The 11964-nt window shown below is 45.6% G+C and overlaps 1 protein-coding gene across 1 annotated transcript in view; it reads right to left on the bottom strand.

The window, feature by feature from the left end:
- FRAS1 (Fraser extracellular matrix complex subunit 1) overlaps nt 1–2537 on the bottom strand; it is a 179668-nt gene extending 177131 nt beyond the window's left edge. The window contains exon 1 of the mRNA XM_062574968.1: nt 2456–2537. Coding sequence (XP_062430952.1) covers nt 2456–2537 — 82 coding nt within the window. The remainder of the gene's footprint in view (nt 1–2455) is intronic.
- Between the last annotated feature and the right edge of the window lie 9427 nt (nt 2538–11964).

Raw genomic sequence — 11964 nt, forward strand, 5'->3', positions numbered from 1 at the left:
AATCCTGAAAACAGTTCACTGTCCTTGCTCTTCTTTTAACATCTATAGTCCCTTAGAAGTGCCAAAACAATGATTTGACATCTTAAAAAAAAAGCAAATTACTGTATCTAAATCCTCACTTAGTACTTAAAGACCTCAAAAAGCTAAGGGAAAAAAGTAATAAGAAAAAATAGCATTTCCTACCTTTATTTGAAGAGGCTATAATTAAATCTAGGGCTCCTTTGCACTAGGCATTGTAATAAATTGTGAAAAACAACTCACAATGATTACAGCACCCTGTGCCAACGAGCTCCTCACTTCCATGGCGCACCACAGAGCAGGAACCAGGGCAGTAAGGCAAGAGCAACCACCACAGATGGCCCAAGCACCAGCAGGGGCCAGACAGACCTCCAAATCTTTCTCAGCTCTACAACCTGCTCCCACCACTGCACTCCGTAGAGGCAGGCTCACCTCAACCTCTGTGCGACTATAAGGTAAGCAAAAAGTCTCATTCTTCCTCTCTTCTTTAAAGACGAGACATAGTTCACACTCTCACATTTGAGAGATACTAGGATCTAACCTTGCTCTACACAATTCAGTCCTCAGTTTCAAATAGTTTTAATTCCCCCCCTCATCATTCCTAGTGCTAAACCATGCCATACAAAGGCTTTGTTCTGAGTGAGCCGCCAGATATCGCGCAATGCACATCACACAGCCTTGCTTTCCATTCCAGTTAGCAGGCATTGCATGCAATTCCAAGGCACTTGTGTGATGAGCCATCTTTTGCAGAGCCCACCTGAAAGGGGTTTCCTCAAAAGAAAATATTCCCTTCCATATATTGAAAAGCTTGGGAAGAAATTCTCAAACCTTTTGCCTTGTTATTTTTGTTGTCCATCCTGGATGCAGAAGCTTGGGGGGTTGGGGGCAGATTTTGAGTTAGTTTCTTTTAAAGATGGAAAGTCTCTGGTAAGCAACTGCCACACAAGTAAGTCTCCCCAATTCACACCTGGCAATACTTTAACTTCCACATGACTATTCCTAACTAATAAGTACTTTTATTGATCAGAAGTATAGCAAGAGGGATAGTTATGGCATGGACAGTATCTGGGGAACCTGTCAAATAGGGTACTAACCACTGACCATTATATTGCCAAAATGAAACTTAAGTAAAGCCCTTAAGAGCACAAGTCCAGCCACAAGCCTATTACCTAATACAATTGATAACCTTCCCCCATGCCCTCTTGACAGTCAGTATAAGATCATATAGAACTTGGCACCTTTTACAAGTCTGTCCAGAAGATTTTTTTTTTTTTTTTTTTTAGTAATAGAGTTTGTGCTCTACAGCTTAGCTATACTAAGCACAACACACGCACATGAAGTTTAAACTCTCAGCTTTGCTCTTCACAAGTGCAAGGTGATGACTGCTACCTACCCTCCACTTTGCAAAATCGTTGCTATCACCACTAGGAATGCTTCAGCAGGCAGAGTACAAAACCGCATTTTGCATTTAGAGATCTCGTGGGCAAGCAGCCTTACCCCCACGACTGCCAGTGCAGGGTGGGGAAACGAGCGGTGGCATTAAAGGGCATCATTCAAATAGCATGGGGCGGGAAAGGGCATGAGCCAGGAAGGGAAAGGACAAGGGCCAGGGAAGCAAGCGAGATGGGCTGAGTTCCACCAGCAGCAGGGCTCACCACTGCCCATTTCAAGTGCAGATATCAGAAGCCCAGCATTTCTTGAAATAAAGCAACCCAGAAAAAGAAGCCTCTTTAGAAAACCCCGACCTCAGCTTCGCAGGGGACTGACCACTGACCCAAACCTCCCCCTCACCCCTCCCATCCCTGAAAGGGGCTCCCATGTGCCGGGTGAAGCCCCCACTCAACACCTCCGTAACCCCAGCGCCCCGACCTTCAGCTGCCCTCGCTCCCCTCACCCAAAGGCCCCCTCCATCCCCACCGCAGCCCCGCCAGCCTGCGCCGAACGGAACGGCGGCTCCCTTACACCCGCCTCGGAAGTGCCGGGGCCCCGCTCCGGGTGTTTAACGCCACCTCGCCCTCGAGCACCTGCAGGTGCCCGAACACCGTGACACCGGGGCAGGAGAAAGCCCGGCGGCAGGTCCCCCCCCCCTCCCCTCGCAGCCCCGGGGCTCCGGGCCTCGGCCGCGGAGGGACAGGACGGGACAGCCCGGCCCGGCCCGGCCGCTTCCAGTCAGCCGCGGCTTCGCCCCTCACCACCGCGCGCGCCCCCGCCCCGCCCCGCGCCAACGGCCGCCAACGGCCGCCGCGAGGCGCGCCCGCCTCCGGGCGAGCCGCCAAAATGGCGGGGGGAGGGGGGGGGGGAGCGGCCGGCGCCCCCTGCTCCCCCCCACTCCCCCCAGGTCGGGGCCGAAGCCCCGGAGAGGGGGGGAAGCGGCGGCGGCTTCTCCTCGGGGCCGCGGCGGCGGGACGGGGCCAGGCGCGGCGCGGCACTCACTCACCTGCGGGCGGCGGCGGCGGCGCGGCGGCCAGCGCCGCGCAGAGGAGGCACAGCGGCACCCAGGCGGCGGCCGGGGCGCCCATGGCCCCGCGGCGCTGCCCTGCGCGGCCGAAACCCGGCGGCGGGCGGGCAGGTGCCGCCGGCCTCTGCCGCCGCCAAACTTTCCCCTCCGCTGCCGCCGCGGCTCGGGCGCACAAAGCGCCGCCGGCGGGGGCTCCCCTCGGCTCGGCGCGGCGCCGCCAAGCGCCGTCCCCCGCCGCCCGCCCGCCCACCGCGCCCAGCCCGCCCCCGGCTGCACCCCCCGAGTGCCTCCCCGCCGCCTCCGGCCTCGGCCGGGGCTCCTGCCCCCACCCCCGCCTTGCTTCCCCCCGCCGCAGGCCTCGGCCCGCGCGTGGGGGCCGCATCCCCCCCCCCCCAAAAAAAAAATAACCCTCCTGCCGCTCGCCCCAGTAGCTGTCCACGGGGCGAGCCAAGCGCCGGCGCTTCCAGCATCCCGCCTCGCGCCCACAACGTGCCCCACTAAATGGAGCATCCACAGCCCCTTCCACCTGCGCCAAAAACGCCAATTCAGGTTGTGGCAGTCGGGGGCAAGTGGTTTGCTGGGCAAACCACGTTCGCGTTGGTGAACGCAACGCAGACTGCCCCGGAGAGCGCTGCACGGCCCAGAGCCTTTGGGCAGCTTGACTCAGGCCATACACTCAACAACGCCCAAGCGCGGGAATTACGAAGTTGTCATTGCTGAAGCTTTGCTTCTTTTTGAAGCTCTTAAGTTCTGTTTGGATCCCACTTTTTCTTGGAGGGCATCACCGAAAGGGTCGCACTATTTACTGGGAAAACCTCTCTGTTGTATAGGTACACAATCAAGGAACTTTAACATTGCAAACTCAACAACTCCATATACTTTAGCATCACCTATAATAAAATTTGCTTCTAAAAAGAAATCTGAGAACCTTATAAGTCAACCCTGAGCACTGCACACCAGCTGCATTGGCAGTTTGAGTTCAGCTCCTCCTGGTACATCAGCTCTCTGTTTAGGCATTCCTCTCCATCCCCTGCTCCCCCAACACCACCCCCAGCACATACCCCACTTTCCCATCTCCTGTCTCCTCAAAAACTCCTAATAACTTGACCTCCAGCATTTGCACACAGCTGGAGGCACTGGAGCCGACCTTTGCAAGTGCCTCAGCCATATGAAAACTGTCTAAGTTGCATCCAAGCAGCAATAAAGAAAACCAGCACAAGTCTCAAGACCTTGGCCACTTAAACATTATTTATCAGTGAACTGGGAAAAAAAAAATCACATAGTTGTACTAATCTATGAATGAAGTTCTCTTCAGCTCAGCAAACACTTCACCGAAAAACCCCATCCACCATCTAACAGAGTCAGCTGATAACCTGAACTAGTGAAGTCTCTTCCTTCTGCTTCCTTTTAACTAAATCATTCTGATTAAATATAACTATGCCAGCAAACCTAACAGCAATTCCTCACGGTAATCTGTTCAACTGTGATCAGTTTCTACACACTTGAATCCAGAGCGAGACAAAGTTTTCCAGCACTGTAAGTGTCATTAATCGTTGTATTATAATTCCTACAAGTGAGAAGTGTACAGAGTGGCATTGATCCAAGATTTGAGTAGCAATCCACATGAGCTTCTTGCTGTTTTACCAAGTTAGTACTCATTAGTGAGAGCAGAAGGCACTCCTTATAAATACAGAAGCAGAGAAACATAGCTTGCAGTGCACACTTAATTTCTAACCAAACTAATATTGTATGTTAATTTAAAATACACTAGAAACAATTAAGGGAACGAATATGGGCTCTAAACTCCTCTTAATAACTCAGGTGAAAGTCAGGGCAACTTTGCTGGACTCTAAGGAGCACCAGCAGGATGGAATAGGTGTAAAGAACAAGAAGAGTCTGGCATGCAGTACTCATTCATAAATGCGTAAAGCTGAAGAGATACCTGCTGCACACCAATGCTTTTATACCAGGTGTACATTCAACAGCACAGCAAGAGAGGACAAATTCTGGTTGTTTGCTGCCCTCATTTTCTGTTAACCAATGGTACGAACACTGCTAGTGTTTTCTTGCCATCTTGCCCAAATGCACATCTGCTCTTCAATTATTGTTGCAGACCAGTCTGGCTCTTACCTTTGGATCACAGATGTGCAGAAACAGACACTGACTTTTCTCTCTTGCTCTGCCTGAAAAAGATAGATAAGCTCCAAGGATGGCATGATCTAGTAATGTGCAAAGCATTATTAGGACCACTCTGTATGTGAACTAAAACCAAATTTACCACCTGCTCATTCTCTCCATTATATTTAGATTGAAAACAGTGGATTAACATGAGCAAAATGAGTCCTTCCTTACTAAATAACAGAAATGGACAGCATAAAAGTTACCAAGAAAAAGGGGGCACTGTTTGGGAGGTCAGTTTTGTTAGTCTTTGATATGTCTTTGCTGTAATTATTTCCATGCTAGTCTGCTTTGTTCTTCCTACACTATTTTCCCTTGGGTTGGGGTATTCCTGCAGGGAAAGATTTATCTGCTCTTTCTTCTATTTTATGTTTTTGGTCCAATTTTCTTCTACAATTTCCTTTTCCAGCTGCAGCCTGTCTCTCACCTCGCTTTCTGCTGTCCTGAGCAGTTCACCTTCCCCTTCCCTTCCTCTCCATCTTGCAAGTGCTGACCTGCTCATCACTCCAACACCTCTACCTGGTTTTTTTTGTCATCTTTGCATCTTTCATCCAACAGATGAATAGATAGCACATGTTAAAATTGCTGCTGCTTAAATAGCTGTAGAGCAGCAATGTTCCTTGTGGGAGCAGCAAACAAGCACACTGCCAGCAAACTGCTTCAGAAAGGACACTGTTCGAACAAGAGTCGTAATAGAAGAAATTTGGTTGAGGAAGAGGTCAGACCTGCATGCTTTGATGCTGTCTGTCTGAATATGCTTCCTCACACTCCATGTGTTGTTTAGTCACATCTACCCCTCCAGAATGGTCTCAGTGTCTGTTATGAGCAGTCTCCAGCTCTAACACCCTATTCCAGTTCTTCCCTACGCCCACAAGCTTCAGTTCTCCTGTTGAGGCAGCTTCACTAAATGCCATCTTCTGGGTCCCACTACACAATCCCTAAATCCCTTTAGAAGACAAAAGGATATAAGGCGGGAGCTCAGAAACAAGAGACCAACCAGGACAGCTCCTTACTGTGAGTGTGACAAATAAGCAGGTAAGATAAGCTGCAGGCCCAAGCTGAGCAAAGGAAATATGGTCTTTTGGGGAAATCCATTTCTAAAGTAAGCTATTTCAGAGCACAGTCAGAATCATGATGCAATGCAGGAGGATAGCAGGAACTTGAGTCCACACCATTCTGCTCTCACAAAACCTGAAGGAGTAGATTAATTACACAGAGAAAAGAGTTACTTCACTATTCAACTGTCAAGGGAGAGACTGTTCTAGGTTTTGAATAGTTTGAGACTGCTATGGAAATAACTTACATTAATATTAAAGTCTGTCCCAAAGCAGCTGCTGAAGTCAGCAACAGAAGAAATTAACATCTATAATTTAGATTTTAGAAATGTATTCATTCCAGGACCTGAATTGAGAGTCTTTCCCTCTAGGAAAGAAAATATGTATTAAAAAAAAAACATTTCTGAAATTTTGCAACAAAGCTTCCATGGCATTTCAGAACTTAACTCCTAATTCAGCACAAGAGTAGTGTTTTTGAGTCCACTTGAGCTTTTAACCACCCCAGTTTCAGTAAATTTCAGGCTACAAAGCCATGAGATTGTAATGGGACTGGAAGCTTGCCTTGCAAGATGCATTCTTCCAATGACCTGTCACCTGCAGTGTTGCTATAACTTCATTCCCATATTGGTGATATTCAAGAAACTCAGATACCAAATCAAGAACCTATTGTGGTAGTTGTTGCACAAAGTTTTCCCCACCCACACAGCTCACAATTACTTCACATATTCAAAGCACTTTACAAATCTGCAGTCCTCCAGCTAAAGCCTGTCTGCTTTTCAAGGCTTAAATACTTTGAACACACACAGTCACACACCTCAGCCAGAAGGATGATGAGTTAAACAAGTTTGTAGAAATATTAAGGCATCTTTTTAATCCAATCTCTCAGTTGAGATCAGTTTTCCATGCAGTCACATTAAGGCACTGTCTCTCAACTTAGCATGCAAGTCACTAGTTTGAGTGATTGAAATCAGTCATAGCTTACATCCACTGAAAGCTGGGCATGTGCTAGCACACATATGCCAAGAACAGAAAAAAGAAACACATTCCTGAAAAGGATCTCTTCCCAACTAAAGGCTGATGGCTTTTCTCAGGCTCTTAATTTCTTGGATTTTAGCCTTCACAACTGATGCTCAGAAATCTATGGGCTAGGCCAGCAAAGAGGACTGTGACCTTTACATAGGAGCTTCTCAGAGAGATAGGCACTGCTTTAGTTCAACACCTGTATCAAGCCAACCGCCTTCCGGGATAATTAAAGTATTGCTAAACAGACAATTAAGAAATAATTTTTCAATTTTTCCAGTTACCCTTATAGTTTTGTTCTTAGAGTTAAGAAAAATCTCACCTTATGTAAATATGCATTCCTGCACATTCCACAGGGGTAACTCCATTGTACAAAAGTGTACACACTTACTACATTTAACCACATTCAGTTTGTGACCGCTTGTCAAAATGGTCATTGCTCTTCGTGAGAAAGTGAACAGGAGGCCACGGTTTACCTTCTCTACACAACTCTCTCCTCTCTTCACCTGTTGTTAACAGTCCCAGTCTGCCTTGTGAGGAGCCTTTTGCCATGCCCGAATCATTTTTCCTCATCTCAGTTTATGTTGGCTCTGTTGTCTTTGAAGATGAGCTGACCTGGTCAAGTAAGAGACTGGTATAAATGAAATGCTAGCATAGATAATTTAAGGAAAAAGGCATGTGTGAGGAGCCCAAGGGAAAGGAGAGAGACCTTTTTCAACAAGCAATAGTATGTCACCACTGTGCTCGAAGACACCAGAGTTTTTAGCATCTCTGAAAAACCCAGCTGGCTTTTTCCATAAGGAAAACTGTGGATAAAAACCAATAGCTATGACGGGTACAAATGATCCATGGAGAATGGAATGACACCATACCTCCTCTCTTCTGCTGGAAAAGGGAAGTTGCATGCCAAGTTCAAGTCTCCTAACTAATATTAAACAGCAGAGACAATTCAGCTTTGACAACAGCTCTGTGCTGAACTCCAAGCAGCAAATCCCATCAAAGTCAAATTCAAATCTCTACTGGTGAATGTTTTACTTGGCACAGAGCAATAATGTGCCAGAGGCTGCAACCGCACCTTAAGTAGTTCACAGTTTTCGCATTTATAAAGTAAACAGAAGTGGTATGGAACAGCACAAGGTTTTTTTTGGAGAGAGCTTAAACTCATTCCCCAGCATGTCAAGACACTGCCATTGAATATGAGCTTGACCTGACATTAATATGTTCACAGTTGTTTATAGAAAGTATTGTTTTACCTAGAAGGCCAAAGGATTTGTATCTTTAATTCTAAAAAGAAAGGATTCTAAGGTAAAAAGTGTGAGGAAGCATGAGTGGGTTTTATCTGACCAGCAGAAGATTTCCTCTCATAACACTGATGCTGCGATAAAGCTGGGAGATTAAATTCTCTCACACAGCATGAAGCCCAATACACCCACGCCATCCTGAGCGCTTGGTATTGTATTTCAGTCAGACTTCTATCAAAGGTAAGCAAAACCGCTTTATTTATAAATACACATATTCAGAAAGAACAGCGGTATTTTTAACACGATGACTTGAAGTTACTCTTTCAGGATTATTCATTGCACTATCTCCTCACTTGCTATCTTTTCTTCAGAAACAGCACTATTTTTAAACATAGATGTCTGAGGCCCAATACTCTAGGATAAACAGTCTATCCTTGAGTTTAGTTCTAAGTTTACTGACTTGCTAGGTAACCTCTTACCATACCTTTCAAAAAACCTTTGACAGAAGGTAAGTGATCTGAAGGCCAATCTGACATGCTTTAACACAAGTCTGTGTTTCACAGGCTAGATGCTCTGTACTTCATACACATCTCGCCCTTTAACGTAATACCTGAGACCACAAATCACTACCAAAATGTAAGAAACACAGTTTCTCTGCACACCTACTAGGGATAAGAAAATACATCTTCATATTATCTACAGTATAAAGTGTATTTTAAAACTACTAATGAACAAAACCTAAGACTAGCCTATTAAATATAACATACATCTTTCAAGCCACAATAGGTTGATACTGGCTTCTGGTATGGATTTTGAAAGTGATTAAAAACTCTCAAAATTGTTATTTTTTCCTTACCTCCTCATCTACATCCAACCCTGTTTGAAAGTCCTTGGGAAGACAGAAAAATGCCCACTTCTCACACTAACAGTCCAGCACAATGTTACTGTTTACACGGATGCCTGCATTTAAGCTTCAGATAGCCCAGACAGATATGCACATATGACTACTTTGTGTGCACATACACCTCTAGCCAAAAATCTGGGGGCAGCATCCACCAGGCAGCCCATAGGAAGGAAGTCTGGAAGGTACTTCCCCAAAACCTCAGAACAAGGACACTGCTTTCAACCAGATGACACGCATGCCTACTTAGCTCCAACTGAGACCTTGTCCAGATATCTCACTGCTCCAGTTCCCAAAATCTACACCCAGTTTTGAATAGCAGCTAGCTTGCACAAAGGTCATTTCCAAATTCACTTTGTTATAACCAGATTTAGTTTTCTGCTGCTAGGAAATGAGTTAACTAGTTTTACAGAAGAGTGGAGCGGGCTTAAAATAGTCTATTACTTTTATTTCTACTCCAGTCTACTTCCCTTCTAAAGACTCAGAGTCCATGTGTCTGGTAGCATAATCTTAGGACTCCTCCTGCTGGAGAGATGAAGCTTTCCAGCAGGACAATACGTGTTAACCACCATCCTTCTTAGTGAGGTAGTTTATGCTATATATTTTTTAAAAAAGAAATCCTTTAGCCTTAAAGAACAATCCCCCAAACATTTCTCTACTTAAACAGTCTCAACACAGATGAAAAGACCTTCATAACTCCAGCTACAAATAAATACCATCAGCACAGGTTTGTAATATAAAGATGCCCACTGTCATACCCTACAGAGCATAGAAGAAACCTGCTGCCCAAATGAAGACCACACCAGATAAAGTTTGCAAGCACCACAGCTCCCACTGTAACCCATCCAGCTCTACCAGTGATTAGGATAATACAGCATTGCAGGGTCACTCTGTGTGGTAGCTTATTTTAACTCAGTTTTTCTCAATTTTCAGAATTTGGGAAGGCAGAGTTAATTCCTGTTTTTCCCTCGTACGTGTGGATCTAGGGAAGACCTTCATTTCCTGTTTCTCAGCTTAATAGGATCTGACAACAGGAAATTGAATGCTCAGAAGGAGAGTAAGCAGCACCAGGCTGCTGCCTTAATTGCTTTTACATTTTTCATGAGCAGTTTCAGCAGGACTGATCTTTGTTCTCAAAGCTCTCTTGTATGAAAGCTTGCCTCTGCCGTAAGGTGGAGGAACACCACCCACTATAGGGAAAGGTGAACCTAAAACCAACAGCTTATATGGAAAGTGGTAAATAGCCACTGAAGTCAGCAAGTGTATCCAAGTCACTCTCGAGGTCTTCTCCTCATTAGGCTGCTCCTAATACAATCTCCTCCTGTATTAGGCTGCTAATACAAATCTCTGGTGGACTGATCCCCCTGCTGCTTATCCTCAACACAGAAAAAGGCCTGTTTTGGAAGAACTGCAATGGGAAATGAAGGAACAGCTCTCCGCCCAAGCCAGCTTCCACCTGGACAAGCCAGCGCTCCCCTCAACCTTAAAACTCTTTGCATACGCACTGAACATTACTGCTGCAAAAAGCAGCATCACGAATTCACTCATTGTCAGATCAACCTTCAAGCAGTTGCAGGATTAAGTCTATAGTCACCTGCAGGCTCAACTGCTAATGGAAGTGACAATTTGGGGGAAGAAGCGCATCCCTGACATCTTCAGTCAGTTATGACTGGTTTCATTTCTCTCCTCCCATTTAAGACAATTGAAGTTGTACCACACCAACAGAATCAGGCTACGAATTAACCTCACCCAAAATACAGGGGCCACAACCCAGCTCAACAATGATGGTACTTCAGAGTATGAATATAACCACGCCAGCCAAATTTCTCTTCCACCACCTTTTTCCTTCTAGTTTTCAAATATGCTGTTTTCTTATCAGCAATGTAAATGAAGGTGGACCTTTTGAAACAAAGTGCTCAAAACAGCCTTCTTATTTCCCCACACTGTCCCCTTGTGTACTGTAAGTGGTACCTGGCCAACCACAATGCTGTTTTTCACCTTCTTACCATTCCTATGTATGCCAAGGTAGTTAGGGATATAGCCTGTCTCAGCATTTTTGGAAATAACATGCTCCATACACACACAGATGTTCAATAGATCTAGTCAGTGACATCACGTGGATGGGCTTTCTATTAGGCCAAAATTTTCCCAGCAGTTTTGTCTGCCTCAGAATGAAGTGCTCAACCTGACATATTAAACTAGCTTAGTTTTAGAGCAGAATGTGCACACACAGCAGAACTTAGCAGCTCTGTCCCCGGGGGATAAAAAAAGAAAAATAAGAGATAGTCTGCGACAAGTTTAACTCCAGAAGTATACAAGGCAGGTCCTACTTGAGGCTACACTGAGTTACAAGACTGCAGAACAGTTTGGGTGAGGCCAGTGCTAATTGTAATGGCTAGCACACTGGAAAATACACCTGGAAAAAACACAGTATGAAGAGGCTAGTCCTGCTGGCTTCATTTTGTGTGTGGAATTTGCAATATCCCTATCCAGGTCTTCCTAAGTTGTCCTCAGCGGCACAACTTTCAAGCTCTGTAAACTTAGCATGACCAACACAGATTGAAGTTTTTCTGAATGCAACTAATACCTGTGCATGCTCAGGTTTAGACCAAATGTCTTCATCTCCCACAGCTGCAGGCCTCTAATACGTTTCTTCCTTGTTTGGACACACATTTGTTTGTGGCAAGGCAGTTCATTGCCTGCTTCTCCTTAGTTATAGCTAACAGCAGTTTCACACAGGGTAATTTTAAAAACAATCACACATTACCTGAGGTGCAAGATACATTGCAGTACTCTTCCATTAAGCCATAGCATGGACCTTTTTCAATACTCACATAAATAGCAGAGATTCCCGGCCACAAAACTCCTGCTTTCTCAAAACAAGGAGCTCACTGTCTTAGAGGCAGAGGTTGTAACCTTAAAAGCTGTAACCTAACTCTTAAGAAACATTTTTAGATGAAATAAGATTACCAACCAAATTCAGCATAGCTTGGATTGTGCTGCTAAAAATGAGACAGGAGAGCATAAGGAAGGGTGACTGCAATGAAGAAACATGCAGGCCTTTTGAAGAGGACAGTCAAAAGGGCCTTCTTC

Source organism: Rhea pennata, chromosome 4 (genome assembly GCF_028389875.1).
Source record: "Rhea pennata isolate bPtePen1 chromosome 4, bPtePen1.pri, whole genome shotgun sequence".
Lineage (NCBI taxonomy): Eukaryota > Metazoa > Chordata > Aves > Rheiformes > Rheidae > Rhea > Rhea pennata.